The sequence below is a fragment of the Mya arenaria genome, chromosome 10, assembly GCF_026914265.1.
Source record: "Mya arenaria isolate MELC-2E11 chromosome 10, ASM2691426v1".
NCBI lineage: Eukaryota > Metazoa > Mollusca > Bivalvia > Myida > Myidae > Mya > Mya arenaria.
Window position 1 is genome coordinate 49,040,957 of NC_069131.1, and position 19,718 is coordinate 49,060,674.

Below are 19,718 nucleotides of genomic sequence, written 5' to 3' on the forward strand. Positions count from 1 at the left end.
CGGATGGGTGTTGCAGATCTATCACCACTTATGTCATAAATGTAGCTAAGATGCACCTGTATTTGACATAGAAGTAACGGATGGGTGTTGCAGATCTATCACCACTTATGTCATAAATGTAGCTCAAGATGCACCTGTATTTGACATAGAAGTAACGGATGGGTGTTGCAGATCAAACACCACTTATGTCATAAATGTAGCTAAAGATGCACCTGTATTTGACATAAAAGTAACGGATGGGTGTTGCAGATCTATCACCACTTATGTCATAAATGTAGCTCAAGATGCACCTGTATTTGACATAGAAGTAACGGATGGGTGTTGCAGATCTAACACCACTTATGTCATAAATGTAGCTAAAGATGCACCTCTATTTGACATAAAAGTAACGGATGGGTGTTGCAGATCTATCACCACTTATGTCATAAATGTAGCTAAGATGCACCTCTATTTGACATAAAAGTAACGGATGGGTGTTGCAGATCTATCACCACTTATGTCATAAATGTAGCTAAGATGCACCTGTATTTGATATAGAAGTAACGGATGGGTGTTGCAGATCTATCACCACTTATGTCATAAATGTAGCTCAAGATGCACCTCTATTTGACATAAAAGTAACGGATGGGTGTTGCAGATCTATCACCGCTTATGTCAGAAATGTAGCTAAAAGGCAGCGGTATTTGACATAGAAGTAACGAATGGGTGTTGCAGATATATCACCACTTATGTCATAAATGTAGCTCAAGATGCACCTGTATTTGACATAGAAGTAACGGATGGGTGTTGCAGATCTGTCACCACTTATGTCATAAATGTAGCTAAGATGCACCTGTATTTGACATAAAAGTAACGGATGGGTGTTGAAGATCTATCACCACTTATGTCATAAATGTAGCTAAGATGCACCTGTATTTGACATAGAAGTAACGGATGGGTGTTGAAGATCTATCACCGCTTATGTCATAAATGTAGCTAAGATGCACCTGTATTTGACATAGAAGTAACGGATGGGTGTTGAAGATCTATCACCACTTATGTCATAAATGTAGCTAAGATGCACCTGTATTTGATATAGAAGTAACGGATGGGTGTTGCAGATCTATCACCAATTATGTCATAAATGCAGCTCAAGATGCACCTCTATTTGACATAGAAGTAACGGATGGGTGTTGCAGATCTAACACCACTTATGTCATAAATGTAGCTCAAGATGCACCTGTATTTGACATAGAAGTAACGGATGGGTGTTGCAGATATATCACCACTTATGTCATAAATGTAGCTCAAGATGCACCTGTATTTGACATAGAAGTAACGGATGGGTGTTGAAGATCTATCACCACTTATGTCATAAATGTAGCTAAGATGCACCTGTATTTGACAAAGAAGTAACGGATGGGTGTTGAAGATCTATCACCACTTATGTCATAAATGTAGCTAAGATGCACCTGTATTTGACATAGAAGTAACGGATGGGTGTTGCAGATCTATCACTACTTATGTCATAAATGTAGCTCAAGATGCACCTGTATTTGACATAGAAGTAACGGATGGGTGTTGCAGATCTATCACCACTTATGTCATAAATGTAGCTAAGATGCACCTGTATTTGACATAGAAGTAACGGATGGGTGTTGCAGATCTAACACCACTTATGTCATAAATGTAGCTCAAGATGCACCTGTATTTGACATAGAAGTAACGGATGGGTGTTGCAGATCTAACACCACTTATGTCATAAATGTAGCTCAAGATGCACCTGTATCTGACATAGAAGTAACGGATGGGTGTTGCAGATCTATCACTACTTATGTCATAAATGTAGCTAAGGTGCACCTGTATTTGACATAGAAGTAACGGATGGGTGTTGCAGATCTAACACCACTTATGTCATAAATGTAGCTAAGATGCACCTGTATTTGACATAGAAGTAACGGATGGGTGTTGCAGATCTATCACTACTTATGTCATAAATGTAGCTAAGATGCACCTGTATTTGACATAGAAGTAACGGATGGGTGTTGAAGATCTATCACCACTTATGTCATAAATGTAGCTCAAGATGCACCTGTATTTGACATAGAAGTAACGGATGGGTGTTGCAGATCTATCACTACTTATGTCATAAATGTAGCTAAGATGCACCTGTATTTGACATAGAAGTAACGGATGGGTGTTGCAGATCTATCACTACTTATGTCATAAATGTAGCTCAAGATGCACCTGTATTTGACATAGAAGTAACGGATGGGTGTTGCAGATCTATCACCACTTATGTCATAAATGTAGCTAAGATTCACCTGTATTTGACATAGAAGTAACGGATGGGTGTTGCAGATCTATCACCACTTATGTCATAAATGTAGCTAAGATGCACCTGTATTTGACATAGAAGTAACGGATGGGTGTTGCAGATCTATCACCACTTATGTCATAAATGTAGCTAAGATGCACCTGTATTTGACATAGAAGTAACGGATGGGTGTTGCAGATCTATCACCACTTATGTCATAAATGTAGCTGAAGATGCACCTGTATTTGACATAGAAGTAACGGATGGGTGTTGCAGATCTAACACCACTTATGTCATAAATGTAGCTAAAGATGCACCTCTATTTGACATAAAAGTAACGGATTGGTGTTGCAGATCTATCACCACTTATGTCATAAATGTAGCTAAGATACACCTCTATTTGACATAAAAGTAACGGATGGGTGTTGCAGATCTATCACCACTTATGTCATAAATGTAGCTAAGATGCACCTGTATTTGATATAGAAGTAACGGATGGGTGTTGCAGATCTATCACCACCTATGTCATAAATGTAGCTCAAGATGCACCTCTATTTGACATAAAAGTAACGGATGGGTGTTGCAGATCTATCACCGCTTATGTCAGAAATGTAGCTAAAAGGCACCGGTATTTGACATAGAAGTAACGAATGGGTGTTGCAGATATATCACCACTTATGTCATAAATATAGCTCAAGATGCACCTGTATTTGACATAGAAGTAACGGATGGGTGTTGCAGATCTGTCACCACTTATGTCATAAATGTAGCTAAGATGCACCTGTATTTGACATAAAAGTAACGGATGGGTGTTGAAGATCTATCACCACTTATGTCATAAATGTAGCTAAGATGCACCTGTATTTGACATAGAAGTAACGGATGGGTGTTGAAGATCTATCACCACTTATGTCATAAATGTAGCTAAGATGCACCTGTATTTGACATAGAAGTAACGGATGGGTGTTGAAGATCTATCACCACTTATGTCATAAATGTAGCTAAGATGGACCTGTATTTGATATAGAAGTAACGGATGGGTGTTGCAGATCTATCACCAATTATGTCATAAATGTAGCTCAAGATGCACCTCTATTTGACATAAAAGTAACGGATGGGTGTTGCAGATCTATCACCGCTTATGTCAGAAATGTAGCTAAAAGGCACCGGTATTTGACATAGAAGTAACGAATGGGTGTTGCAGATATATCACCACTTATGTCATAAATGTAGCTCAAGATGCACCTGTATTTGACATAGAAGTAACGGATGGGTGTTGCAGATCTGTCACCACTTATGTCATAAATGTAGCTAAGATGCACCTGTATTTGACATAGAAGTAACGGATGGGTGTTGAAGATCTATCACCACTTATGTCATATATGTAGCTAAGACAGCACCTCTATTTGACATAGAAGTAACGGATGGGTGTTGAAGATCTATCACCACTTATGTCATAAATGTAGCTAAAGATGCACCTGTATTTGACATAGAAGTAACGGATGGGTGTTGCAGATATATCACCACTTATGTCATAAATGTAGCTAAGATGCACCTGTATTTGACATAGAAGTAACGGATGGGTGTTGAAGATCTATCACCACTTATGTCATAAATGTAGCTAAGATGCACCTGTATTTGACAAAGAAGTAACGGATGGGTGTTGAAGATCTATCACCACTTATGTCATAAATGTAGCTAAGATGCACCTGTATTTGACATAGAAGTAACGGATGGGTGTTGAAGATCTATCACCACTTATGTCATAAATGTAGCTAAGATGCACCTGTATTTGACATAGAAGTAACGGATGGGTGTTGAAGATCTATCACCACTTATGTCATAAATGTAGCTAAGATGCACCTGTATTTGACAAAGAAGTAACGGATGGGTGTTGAAGATCTATCACCACTTATGTCATAAATGTAGCTAAAGATGCACCTGTATTTGACATAGAAGTAACGGATGGGTGTTGAAGATCTATCACCACTTATGTCATAAATGTAGCTAAGATGCACCTGTATTTGACAAAGAAGTAAAGGATGGGTGTTGAAGATCTATCACAACTTATGTCATAAATGTAGCTAAGATGCACCTGTATTTGACAAAGAAGTAACGGATGGGTGTTGAAGATCTATCACCACTTATGTCATAAATGTAGCTAAGATGCACCTGTATTTGACATAGAAGTAACGGATGGGTGTTGAAGATCTATCACCACTTATGTCATAAATGTAGCTAAGATGCACCTGTATTTGACAAAGAAGTAACGGATGGGTGTTGAAGATCTATCACCACTTATGTCATAAATGTAGCTAAGATGCACCTGTATTTGACAAAGAAGTAACGGATGGGTGTTGAAGATCTATCACCACTTATGTCATAAATGTAGCTAAAGATGCACCTGTATTTGACAAAGAAGTAACGGATGGGTGTTGCAGATCTATCACCACTTATGTCATAAATGTAGCTAAAGATGCACCTGTATTTGACAAAGAAGTAACGGATGGGTGTTGAAGATCTATCACCACTTATGTCATAAATGTAGCTAAAGATGCACCTGTATTTGACAAAGAAGTAACGGATGGGTGTTGCAGATCTATCACCACTTATGTCATAAATGTAGCTAAAGATGCACCTGTATTTGACAAAGAAGTAACGGATATATATTTGGGTCCTTTGATCAAAACTTTCGCCATGAATGTAGTTAAATATGCACTTCTATTTGACATACAATCAACGGAATGGGTATTGGAGACCATGATCCAAATACACCGACATGCATTTAGTTAAGGATACACCTCTATTAGACATAAAAGCAACAGATGGGTATTGTGGAGTCCACGATCCAAATACTATGATATGAATTTAGTTAAGGGTGCACCTCTATTTGACATACAAGTAACGGATGGGTATTGGAGGCCACGATCCAAATACTACGACATGAATTTAGTTAAGGATGCAACTCTATTTGACATACAAGTAACGGATGGGTATTGGAGGCCACGATCCAAATACTACGACATGAATTTAGTTAAGGATGCAACTCTATTTGACATACAAGTAACGGATGGGTATTGGAGGCCACGATCCAAATACTACGACATGAATCTACTTAAGACAGCACCTCTATTTGACATTCAAGTAACGGATGGGTATTGGCGAAAACGATCCAAATACTACGACATGAATCTACTTAAGACAGCACCTCTATTTGACATACAAGTAACGGATGGGTATTGGAGGCCACGATCCAAATACTACGACATGAATCTACTTAAGACAGCACCTCAATTTGACATACAAGTAACGGATGGGTATTGGCGACCACGATCCAAATACTACGACATGAATCTACTTAAGACAGCACCTCTATTTGACATACAAGTAACGGATGGGTATTGGCGACCACGATCCAAATATTACGACATGAATCTACTTAAGACAGCACCTCTATTTGACATACAAGTAACGGATGGGTATTGGCGACCACGATCCAAATATTACGACATGAATCTACTTAAGACAGCACCTCTATTTGACATTCAAGTAACGATGGGTATTGGCGACCACGATCCAAATATTACGACATGAATCTACTTAAGACAGCACCTCTATTTGACATTCAAGTAACGGATGGGTATTGGCGACCACGATCCAAATATTACGACATGAATCTACTTAAGACAGCACCTCTATTTGACATACAAGTAACGGATGGGTATTGGCGACCACGATCCAAATATTACGACATGAATCTACTTAAGACAGCACCTCTATTTGACATTCAAGTAACGGATGGGTATTGGCGACCACGATCCAAATACTACGACATGGATCTACTTAAGACAGCACCTCTATTTGACATTCAAGTAACGGATGGGTATTGGCGACCACGATCCAAATATTACGACATGAATCTACTTAAGACAGCACCTCTATTTGACATACAAGTAACGGATGGGTATTGGCGACCACGATCCAAATACTACGACATGAATCTACTTAAGACAGCACCTCTATTTGACATACAAGTAACGGATGGGTATTGGCGACCACGAACCAAATATTACGACATGAATCTACTTAAGACAGCACCTCTATTTGACATACAAGTAACGGATGGGTATTGGCGACCACGATCCAAATACTACGACATGAATCTAGTTAAGAATGCAACTCTATTTGACATACAAGTAACGGATGGGTATTGGCGACCACGATCCAAATATTACGACATGAATCTGCTTAAGACAGCACCTCTATTTGACATACAAGTAACGGATGGGTATTGGCGACCACGATCCAAATACTACGACATGAATCTACTTAAGACAGCACCTCTATTTGACATTCAAGTAACGGATGGGTATTGGCGACCACGATCCAAATACTACGACATGAATCTACTTAAGACAGCACCTCTATTTGACATTCAAGTAACGGATGGGTATTGAAGGCCACGATCCAAATACTACGACATGAATCAGGATAAGGATGATCCTTTATTTAACATACAAGCAACATATGGGTATTGGATACCACGATCCAAATACTACGACATGAATCAGGATAAGGATGATCCTTTATTTAACATACAAGCAACATATGGGTATTGGATACCACGATCCAAATACTACGACATGAATTAAGATAAGGGTGCACCTCTATTTGACACAGAAGCAACGGATGGGAATTTGGGGCCTCGATCCAAATACTACGACATGAAAGTAGTTAAGGGTTAACATTCTTACTAGCCCATACTCGTGACGGTCAATCAATCCGATTATTTTACTTGACCGTGCGTAAACTAAATTGTTCGTACGTCTACGGCAAATTTAGACAAATTATATTTCACTAACATGAACTGTCATAATTAGACTACTATTTTAAACGGAAAGAAACGTTTCCTCTTTTAGCTAATGAAACACAAACTGGCATGCAAAGTACAAAAAATCATCACAAAGAAGAAGAAATTGACACATCCGCATTTCCATTGTTTACGCCACCCATACCACGCTCTGATAAATGTATAAAATGATGCCTGCCGGGTACCCCTGGAATCATTTTAGGCAATCGAACTGTCGATACGCACTGATCCTGAGCGTTAACAGTCCAAAAATCATTTAACAAAATTCGTAGGGCATTTGAGCGAGATTGCGAGTTTTAGTTGTCATAACTAAAATGACATTTTCTGTAATCTTTGATGGCCAAAACACGTAATTCTTAATATATACATTTCGGTAAAAGTCGTTTTGCACACAAACACCTTTCAAATGATAACAAAAGGGTGTGGGGCCAGCAGCCACCTAAGTTCACCCATGTCGGGTTCCTTTGCTAGTGTTCATGTGTACCATTTGACTATTTGTTTAAAGAAATTGTGTTTTATATATACTTAAAAGAGCAAATATTTATTAAATTTCTTCAATTTTTCTTATTCTGTAATATTGTAGACCATTTATTATGCCCAAATTAGGCTTATTGTTAATATAAATAGCTACAACTGTTTTTGTGGGTAACATTTTTTGCAGATGAATTCCTAATTTGGTATAAGATGTAATTGTTCCGATGACCTCCCATCAAATAATAATATAGATGGGTTCAACATAACATTAACAAGCTGAAATACTATATTTTTATTTATTATAACTGCGAGTTCAATGAAACTTTTAAACCACCAAAGGGAGGAAACCCATGTTTATAAATTATGATTATTACACTGCGGTTATCGTTCGAAAACACATCTATTTTGGTGATAGGTAAGCGATTAGAAGATTGATGGTATCCTTTGATTGAGTCTTAAAGTGGTGGTGGTGTTAGTAGTAGTAGCAGCAGCAGCAGTAGCATCAGTAGCAGCAGTAGTAGCAGTACCAGTAGCAGTAGCAGTAAAGGAAATGCGATCCTTTTTTTGTCAGCAGTGTCATATGACTGGTGTCCATACATTTCCACATAAATTGGCTCGTTCCAAGACAAAAAAAATAAAAAGAAATGTCAAAACGTAGGTGAGTCCCTTTAATATTTAGACTACCAGTTTTTCTATTGTGAGATAAACATCATAAAGACTCAAACATCTTGACTTATAGTTAACGTCATTTCTTTGGAATAAAGTCATTTTATTTGTAACACATTTACTATGACCTTTAATAATGTCAACCCTCAAAATGTCACGCATTGTAACATCTGCCACATACGCTAACCAAAAGTGAACAACATTGAAATTCAAACGTAGTTTTTAAAAGATTCGGAATATCAAACGATAATGTTAAGTATTATGATATTATTGCCTTCTCGGAGTCAAAATTGATACATGTTTTTCTTTATACTTCGCAGACAGTATGTAAATAAAGAAATTGCATATATACATTCTGATTAAATAAATTTGTAATTATACGTCATGAGTATAAAACCAAATGCTCTTCAGCGGCGGAAATCTATTTACCACAGGTCAGTCAGAGATTTTATTTTGGACAAATAACTTGTCATAAAATGTTATTGTTTTTGCAACGAACGTTACTTATTCATTTTTAGGCGAATTAGAAGTTGCATAGCATTATGACGTTGACGTTAATATTGTATAACACGCAAGGAGTAATGACGTCATTGTTTTGTTCATAAAGCTTTATGCAGTACATGAAGAAAGCAATGTTATATTGATGGACACATTTCATAAGCCATGGTTGAATCCAAATATCCAATCGTTATCAATCATCGAATGTGAAATGGAAAAAAAAATCTGAGTAAGAATGTGTTTCATGGTGTAATATATGTTAAGTTTCATCATCTTTTATATTCACTATTGATTCTCATAATCTCTTCTCAGCAATAAGGATAAAGTTTGCATAAGCTGTTAGAACCTTTAATCCATTCAAAATTCTATAGATAATTTAAATGGGTGAAGCACTAAATACCTCAGCATGTTTTTCACCGACACCATAGTGCTGAAAGTAGTGGTGGGCCAGGCTCACGACACTGTCACTTCCTTTCCCCGGCAATTCGGCCTCGTCCACCAGATAAAATGTCTACTTTCCTGTACAAATAAATGTTAACTATTGTTAAATGGACTATACACCAGATTGGCACCAAAAAACAGTTTTTTCTGTAAAAAATCTCAGGACAATTATTTAATAAAATGTTTACTCTTTGATATCATAATTGTAAAAAAAATACCAAAATGTAAATGTTCGATCCGGATTAGCCAAAATTGCAGTCCAATGTTGTATCTACTGTGCTACGAAGGCTTACTCTAAACCTTTGGAATATCTAAGCTATATACCTAACTTGGTAATATCAGATCGACATCGACAAGCCAATCACGCATACAAATGAATTCTACTAGGTATACATACCTAGTAATCTTTTTTAATGGTAAAACACGAAAAAACTGCAAATATATAATTGTAAACTATGTGGTACTTCAGTTACATGTAGTTAGTTTCAATGCATTGTACTCATTGATACCAAGTCTATGTCAGTTTTCGACAATTTTCTTTTTTTTCCGCTATTTCATCATATGGTGTATAGCCCTTTTAATTGATTTCACAAATAATAATAAAATTGTACTGAAATAGTCAGCAAGAAGATAATGTAGACAACACAAAATGACACTAACAGATAGCTGTATTACTTTTACAGATCTTTATTTCTAATTAAAATTCATTTTTAAAATCCAAGCTAAGATCAAGAGTGTTTAACTTGTTTACGTTGAATCTTTTAAAAGGATTTCTAAGTATGGCCAAGGTAAAAGTTTTTGAACAGGAATACAAAGCTGACAACATAAAAAATCTAACCTAAAAAATTAATTCTGACTTGGAAAGACAATTTTTACAGGTACATATCATTATTGTATAAGATCTGTCTTATTCTGTTACTCCATGTTCAATTCAGAATGACATCTTACCATAAAAACATACCTGAACCTTAGGCATACATGCCAAACACACTACACTTCTGTGGGGTGGCGAAATATATCGGCCCAACTTGTTGGCATGATGTGGATAGTGGACTTGCTGGGCAAAATCCCATGAGTAGTGGTAGTGCACATCTTGGCTACATGGTTCAGCACCTTCACAGACAATAATGATAGCAAATATAAAAAATCAAATAGTATTTTACTTTATGAAAACAGGTGATCCGAACCGTTATTCAGTAACATTCAAATGATAGTAGTATGCACACTGCAGTTTGTTTATATTTTGAATCTTCTTGACATCTTCAGGTCTCAGAGTACCATCATAATCATTTTACAAAGTAATAAATCATTGTTGAAATTAGTCTCAGAAACATCATGTCCACTATCAGACTCTTGTTCATTTTACAATCAAAATCATCATTATTTATCAAACATAAAATTGACCTTTCATCTGAATCTTTTATATTTTGACTTTGAGAAGACTGCACAAATTCATTTATAATAAAGATTGTCAAGTTAAAGTTGTTCATTTGCAAAATCTGGATGATCATTTTGAATATATTCTTTTTCATAAGGTACCGTCGAGGCCTGTGACAACGTTTAACATTTAACCTTGGCGGTCATTATCAAGCTTGTAGATTGTGTTATACTGATTAAAAATAATCATTAATGATTAAATAACATTTTATTTGTACTTACCACTTGTAATTCCACAATTTAAACCACGAAACGTTGAAGTTTAACACCGGATGTTCCTCGTGATAATCCGGGAAACGGTGTTTCGGTTACTGCGCTGTTTGTCAGAATGTGAACAAATATCGGTTATAAACAACCATTTCACGATCAAGCATATTCTGATCAATGTTCTTTCGTTTCAAAAAAATAAAATAATACTGTTTTTATTTAAAAAATGCCTCACATTATCGACCAGAAATGTTTGCACCTTACCGTCATACAAACGTAGTTTCCAAAGTCCAAAAGCCGAACAGCTGACCAACTCTTATGGTAAATTAAACACACATTAAAAGGTAATGATCAACTAAATGTCAACGAATAGTGTTGCAGAGGGTTTATTGCTGAAATTGACGTGTTTTTTTATGTTGACAACAAATAACTAAGTTTTAAGCTCGAAAATACCATGAAAAATCAAGGGGAAAAGAGTGCGCGATTTTATTCTCGCTTTTTCTCGTTATTCACGTTAGCGCCACAATGATCAAAATCGCATTCCCATCCACATATATGTTACAAACAAGATAAAAGAAAAAGATTCTCAAGATCATTTGGTCATTAATAATAAAAATAACTGATATATTTTACAAATGTCGCATGTAGTTTAATAATCTTATGAATTTGCAAAGTGGTTGCATGCAGCATTTAATAAATGGAATTCTTCAAGAAATGACATATAAAATCAAGTACACTTATTATATGTGTCTGTATTGACATTTAAAGAATCAATGGTGTTTGCTTACATATATTCTTAATTTCAGCAATAATTAAGTTAAAAATATAACAATAAACCCCCAGCTTTAATTAACAAATAAATGGAATACTGAAACAATGGTAAATATTAGATTAAAGATATGAATTATTGATCACTTAAATGAGAATCAGTTTTATGAAACTCAGTGCATCATTTCTATGACAAGTTGAAACTGACTATAAATTCAGCGTGAGAAAATACGGACGATGCCATTCAATTTTATTCAAAGCTATTTTTTTGTATTTTGTGCATGTAAGCAAGTATAATTTCTTTTCAGTTAATTTCTGTTTTTAAATTATTCAGATACATTGTGTCATTATGACTTGCATATCATTGCAATAATGTTCGCATTTTCCTGCGGTATTCGTTGACCGTTTTGTATGAAGTAAAGAGTAACACCCCTGAATTCAGAATAAACCTTCCCCTTGAAATGTTGCATGTGTTCTAGTGACCAGCCACAGGAGTAGCTTATAAAAACTTTGTACTGTTTAAATACTGTGTACTGTTTTGTTGAATATTAACCATGTAACTTGTTGGACCGATTTAACGAATTTTGTCATTAAACCTGCCTTCTAGATTTTTTTTTTATAAAAATGGAATGTTGTATTCATTTTTTAATAAAAATGATACCTCCAATCTGACAGCTGTGCGGGAAAATGACGTCACTCTATTGCATTATGGGACATTTTGGTAAAATTTATCCTGGTAAATTGACCGCTTTGGTAATTTCTTTTATACAACATATTTACCGCCATGGTAATATTACCACGGAATTTACCGGTGGTTTTACTTACCGAGGTAATTATTTACCATTGTTGATACAATTGGCTGCCGATGGGATTAGCACGACGTCATTTAGCCAATGGCGTACGATGTTGAAAATACTAGTAATTCTTTTATACAATTGTTGGTTAGACTTCTTTAAGAACCAATACTCAATTAAAGAATTAATTTTGATCGTAGTTTTTTTGTTTTGTTTTTTTTTGTATTGAAAATTTATATTGCTTTTTCTGTATGAGAATTTGCGAAACAATTTCACAGATGAAGGGTATACAGTAGAGGATTTTGCATGTAAACCAGGAAAACGTAAATTCAATAACAAACATACCCACTGATACGCGCGTGAGTGATAAACATTTTTACTCAATAATTTGAAATGAGCACATCGAAGCATATTCTACCTGTTATCAAGACATAACCTGTTAGTGTGTAAACAAATACTTTTTTTTATAATATTATACCTGTTATAACTGTAACATATTAAAGTATTCGTTTCGAAATGTTTATAGCACAAACTCCGCGGTTGGATTTTATGCAGATGCGGATCCTTTTATTTATGTCCAAAGTAACCACATTTTTGAAACCGACCGAGTTGTTCATGACTAGGCTGTTCAATGTATTGATCGTTTTCATGCGTTTTCATTTCTTGGCACACCAGTTAACTGCTTTGCATAAATGACCTCAAATAAACGTATATAATGACTAAACGTTTTTTACTCGCCTTTTTATTTTCGCCCTTAAAACAACCCTTATTTTTTGCCATGTTTTAATAAAAAAACGCACTCTTGAATCAATTTAATTTGACATCTTCAATAGACCTTTGTTTCCTTAACGCAATTGAGACAAATTTAACAAAAAGATAATTCAATAGTTCATCGAATGTGGTTGATTTCACGTTTCAATGCAATTATAAGAAAACCCAAATATTTAGAAATTCAATATTTAAAGTATTAAATTCGATAGAAATAACACTAACTAAAATACGTCAAAATGACATATTAATCCTTTAAACACATAATTTCTTTTTTTTGCTCACACGGGCTAAAATAAATTTACATTTTAAAAAACATTGCACCACAACCACCACCACCACCAACACCACCACCACCAACACCACCAACACCAACAACAACAACACAAATAAAAACACTCACACATTTGTTAAAATCGTTTCCTTAACAACAAAAAGTTACAATTGCATTCTTTGATAGTATTTAGTCAAATAGAAGATTGACCTGTTTTCGGTTTTCCGTCATTTTTATCAAACTTACCTTTACTAAATTAGGTCAAACATAAAGAATGTGTGTAATAATTTGACAAAAAAATGTTCTCTTTTTTCTTCTATGATATGTTTCGAAAATATATTCGTCCTAATGATTTGTTTTCGCCAGATAAGAAAAAAAACATATTTCATACAACTATTGTTTATCATTGATATGGCATTTTGATAAATCCCCAGTTATAAATATGTCCGGTTTTGCGTCAAGTTCTTACCAGCTAGGGCACACACAGGCAGAAGCACAAAACAAACATTTTAAGGTTATATTTATTCTTAATGTACATCAGTAACGAATATAAAACTTAATCGGAAACATATTCTGTTCTTGTGAAGAGTTGGAAACCACGGCATTGACATTCCTCCATTGATTCCAAACAAGTTTGAATCTCAGAGCATCATTTTAAAGCTAAGAATTTTCCCCGGCGAGAGTTTTGAAGGGCAATTTTATCGTACATATACATATGTATACTGGAAATAATACTTTTTTATATTATTATTTTCATTGTTATTATTATTATTATTATTATTATTATTATTATTATTATTATTATTATTATTATCTTCTTATTCTTCTTCTTCTTCTTCTTATAATTATTATTATTGTAATATTCTGTTACGAGCCAGGCGTGACGAGAAAAACAAAGCCAGCAACAAACTTTACAAAATTTATTATGTTAATGTTACAATGTTGAAAAACAATTTAATTACCTGTTTTACACTTCCAAATAGCTTAAATAATTCCAATCTTGGTTTATGTCCTTTTTCCAATTTTAAAGTCAATAAAGCTGAATGTTTTTGAGCACTTATAATTTAAATAGTCCACACAGTAAACTCCCGAAAGAATAATCCAAATGTAAATCTGTATTTAAAAATTAATGAATGTCACAAAAGATAACCAGAGATCCCCCTCTAACTCTGCTATACCTTATATATATAGTCAAAGATCTTTCTAGAATAATCTTCTTCTATAATGTACTTGATAAGTAACAAACATTCCAGAAGTTTCCATACTATTCTATAACTTTCTTAAGGTATAAACAATGTTCCAGAATGTTCCAAATGTAATTACATGTATAATTTGTAAAAACAAACATTATTCTATATACAAAGCAAGTGCATAATACATAAATAAGCCGCCTACATAACACTTACCTCTACTACATTTGGTCAAACATAAAGAATGTGTGTTATAATTTGACAAAACAAATGTTCTCTTTTTTCTTCAATTATATGTTTCGAAAACATAATCGTAGTGATTTGTTTTCGCCAGATAAGAAAAAAAACATATTTCATACAACTGTTGTGTATCATTGATATGGCATTTCAATAAATCCCCAGTTATAAATATGTCCGGTTTTGCGTTGAGTTCTTACCAGCTATGGCTGTGACACTGTATAGCACAAACAGGCAGAAGCAAAAACAAATATTTTAGGGTATTATTTATCCTTAATAAACATCAGTATCGAATATAAAACTTAATCGGAAACGTATTCTGTCCTTGTGTAGGGTTGGAAACCCTGGCATTGGCAGTCCTCCATTAATTCAAAGAAGTGTGAATCTCAGAGCATCTTGTTATAATAATAATAATAATAATAATAATAATAATAATAATAATATCTTTATTTAGAGAAGTTATATACACATTATGACATAATTACATGTTCAACCATAACAACATCATATTTACAATGTGGCCTTCTTCTTCTTCTTCTTCTTCTTCTTCTTCTTCTTCTTCTTCTTCTTCTTCTTATTATTATAATATTTATTCTTAATGTAGGAGAGTAACGAATAGCATATATCAAAATCCTAAAAATCGGAAACGTACTTTTGTTGTAAAAGTTGATTTAAAAAAAGAAACGTGAAACTAAGAGTAACTTGTTAGGAACGTTCTCCTCGAAGAGGTTTTTGCAGGGCAATTTAATCATACCTATATAAATTGGGCAGGAGCTTTGACATTTAAACATTAAAAAAATGTTAAATAACGCTTGATATTTCTTTAGCTATTCGCGACGGAGAAGAACGTCCCCCACGGACGTCGGACCCGCTATCATTATCCTTACAACAATCACAATAAAGGCAACTTGCTAGCTACGGATAAAACACAAATATATGCAACTCTCATTGTTTCGAAATTTAGTAGCACAAATTTGTCTAATTTAAAAGACAGTTTCCCACGTTGAAAATAACCACGAAGGTTAAACGCAATTCAATTGCTCTTCAATTCATTGGTTGTACCTAATCAATTGATTTTGTAAATAGCCAGAAAAGGCAGCGATGAAATTTAATCATGTCAAATTGATATTTTCTATTGAAATGAACAAAAGCATTGCATGGCTATTTCCGATGTCGTCTATTCTCGAACGGATTAAGTCGAGTTCGCTGTAGGTTTTTTATGATGTTCAAGCTAATTTTATCGGAAATCTATAGACTTCTATTGAAGTTTTGTATTATTTTCTGTAAATAACTCTTCGATTTTCCACAATTCACCTTATCTATAAATCAAAGCATTACTTCGCTAATAACATCACTTCACATAAAAGCGTTTGAAATTCAGTTTGAAAAGCCTCTATTCAAATTTTGCATTTTTCATTAAGACGTCAAAAAGAGATGGTGTTAAATACTAAGTGTAAACTACTCATTACATCTAAAACATCCTAATCGGATTTAAAACTTTAAAGATGAATTGGGAGAACCATTGATTAAACGAAATTGATACATCGAAGGAGTTTTTATTCAGATTAAATTTGGATCTGTCAGTTGCGTTCTTCAGTTTTGAAAATTAATGCTTCTAATAAAGTCTGAAACGCAAATTAGCGAGACAGGGTTTAAGTTAATGATGTTTTAACCAAACACAACGCTGGTATTAATTTTATTTGACATCTTCAACAAATCATTCTTTTAACGAAACTCAAGCAGAGATAAAACAAACGAGGATTATTTCACTGTTCATTGGATTCAGCTGTAGGCATTTTGACTGCATTGTTCACGTTTTGCTCAGGAAATTAACATAAAAAAGAACAATAAAACAATTAAATCTGCGGTAACTTGCTTGTGTTTTGTCGTATGTGATATTTCTTTGAAAGACCGCTTCATTAAAAACACAGTTCACTTCATTGTACTAAAATGCGTAAGAAAAGACATATCGGAATAACTTGTTTTATTATAACACTTTAAAAGTGGTTTATAGTATAGAAATAGCCTGTTTTAGTTCTGTTTAGAGTCCTATCTTAAATAACCGAGTTTCGATTGTGAAATTTCATGGTAACGAATCTTTTTTATTTATTGAAATAGCGGACGGATTGTGCTGTTTTCTGTAAAACTGGAGTCTGAATAAAAGTGCTTTTACAAGGTTAGACTAAAGAGTTCGCAGAATTAAACAGAAATATTTGTCTATCACCGTTAAAATTGTTTAGACATGACATGCGTCAATTATTTAACAGCGAGAAGTTAACAGTTTGTGTCAAGTTTCAAGTGATCAATTGTTAAGTGTCTCGGATATTTCCTGGCCACATTCTCGACGGGTATGGATGTTGCCGGCGGTCGTCGGACCCGCTTTAACTATTTGTACTACAAATTCCGATTGATTGGTAAACAGTCGAGGTACATGTTTTTGAAATTAATTTTCTTATTTTGTAAGACTGAATTATACCCTAGTTATGCTAACTAACCGTCAGATTAACTACAAACTTCAGCCATACATAATAATATATATAATGAATATTGTTAGCTCTCTTAGAGTCTATAGACATTGTATTGTTTTTTACGTTAAACAGTTTGAAATATAACCAAACGGATGGGTTAAAATCCACCAAGTGCCGGTACGAAAATGTGCCAAGTGCCGGTACGACAATGTGCCAAGTGACGTGGCGAAATTGTGCCAAGTGCCGGTATGATTATGCGTCACATGGTTATTTCGGTTTTCGCCTCGCCTTTTGGTGAATATGCGACCCGCTACTTTTAAATTGTGTCGTTTCGCCCAGAAAAAGGGACACCACCAACATATTAAAACGAGTCACACATCAATGCAAAAACAACAGCATTAACAAAACAAAATGATGGTTCAATTATATTAGAAGTCCACTGGTCTTTATATTAACGCCAAAATGTTGAATTCTTTGTCCTTAATTCTCGGACAAGGAAAACTCAATGCAAAATAAACCATCAACTTCCACTATTACTTATTCTAGCGAGATTGAGACTGGTCTTGTATGGTTTTCGAATTGGAAACTTTCGAAAAAGACAAACCCCAAATACTTTGATATTTTTAAATGGCTCACGAATGAAAAATCGATAGTACAATATACAATCATCAAGGCAATACACACATATTTGATAAATGGTATAAAACATTCGCCTTAAATAACATATTAAATAAACCTTGTGGAAGATGCTTTCAAATTCATGTATTACTTGAAAAATTCTAATTTTGTCTTGCGTTTCATGTTGTTGTCTGCATGAGATGAATGCCCAATTCGATATGGAACCAAAACCATTAGGCAACAATGTATCAGAAAAAGATAAAACAGGCATTCGTGCATTTCTGTGTCCTTTAATTTAAGAAGTGTTTTATTATATTTGCAGGCGAGTGGAGGACTGCCTGCTGAAAGACCCATCACTCAGGGAGGATCAAGTCAAATGTAAGGTTTCAAGAAAGTATTAAAGTTAAAACGCTAACACGCTTTAGAATTGTGGTCATTACATATTGCAATTTGATAGAAAATAGCATTTGATAATAACCATATGGCAACAAGCAATTTGCAAAACGCATTGGAAACAAATGATACTCCAAGTCATGTGATCAGTGCTGGAAACATGTTCCCCAACCTATATCGATTGCAGTCACTTTTTGCGTTGTGAAAACAATCACTTGAAAAAAAGATGTAAAGGACATTTTTTTTACTAGTACAGCATGTTTTTCAGTTATTTGTCTTTTTCCGACTAAATCACAGCTCCACTTATTTGGCAAATTGTCTCATTAGATCTAACAATTCAACTCGAATCAAACATTCTCTGATTTTGAGTGAATGCTTTCGTTGGTAAACTTCAAGAAAATTCTGTTCTGCTAATATATTATTATTCAATGAACAAGAACTTATCTATTATCAATTTATATTATTCAGTAATTCTACAGTCGTTCTCAGTTCTGGACGAGAACGGGGACGGGCGGATCTCTAAAACAGAAATAGCGCGGGCGTACCGACTGGCGGGCTTTAACCCGACCAAAGGAGAATTGGAGAGTATCGTGAAAGAACATGACGAGAATGGTACGTCACTTCTCCTTCGTAAATATTTGAGTCCGATAGTAAAAGTTGCATTTTCAATAATGTGAAATTGTGTGTCTTACAAGCTCACTATCTTAGGTAATTTGGACACTTTTGAAAACTGTCACCAATGAAATCATGACCTTATTGTGCATACTTATTAGTATGAACGCATACTGTTTATCATAGTGTATGTTCTGTTCAGTTTTGTTTTGCTGTATATCAGATTATTATATATAAGGTATGATCACTTGAAACGTTTATTCATTTTTGAATTGGAATAACTTAAACAAACACCGACTGCTTTAAAACCAGTATTTTCCATTATGTTCCTTAAGCGTTTCTGTTTGAATGCCGGTAATTACTTCTTTTGTTCCACCAGCTAATTTTCATGCACCATTTTCATTTCAAAACTTGGATAATCAATTGTTTCACACTGAAAATGATGTAGGCGTTGTTTCAGAAAACATATTTCGAAAAAAGTAGAAATTAGAATTAAGTCCAGGAAGAAAATCTTGTACAGATATTTTATAAACCTATTTGCTACTTGAAATAATCTAAAGCTACCAGAAATTTATATTTTAAATGTATACGCCGTTGCTCGTTATTTTCAATAAATAACCCGGTAAGAATTGAGAATTCGAATTATCGTCCTGTAAAGACAAACTTTAGTTAATAGAATACTTTCTTTAACAGCAATGTTGTGCTTT

At 34.5% G+C, this 19,718-nt stretch overlaps 1 protein-coding gene across 3 annotated transcripts in view; it reads left to right on the forward strand.

Moving 5' to 3' along the window:
- The window catches only part of LOC128206879 (uncharacterized), a 36,332-nt gene that overhangs the window by 12,270 nt on the left and 4,344 nt on the right, over nucleotides 1-19,718 (forward strand). For 2 of the 3 annotated variants that reach the window (XM_052909581.1, XM_052909580.1), the window contains exons 3-4: nucleotides 18,329-18,384; nucleotides 18,868-19,011. In XM_052909581.1, the coding sequence (XP_052765541.1) occupies nucleotides 18,329-18,384; nucleotides 18,868-19,011 (200 nt within the window). Of the gene's footprint in view, nucleotides 1-16,551; nucleotides 17,348-18,328; nucleotides 18,385-18,867; nucleotides 19,012-19,718 lie in introns of those variants that run through there. The other variant, XM_052909583.1, reaches the window with a different exon arrangement.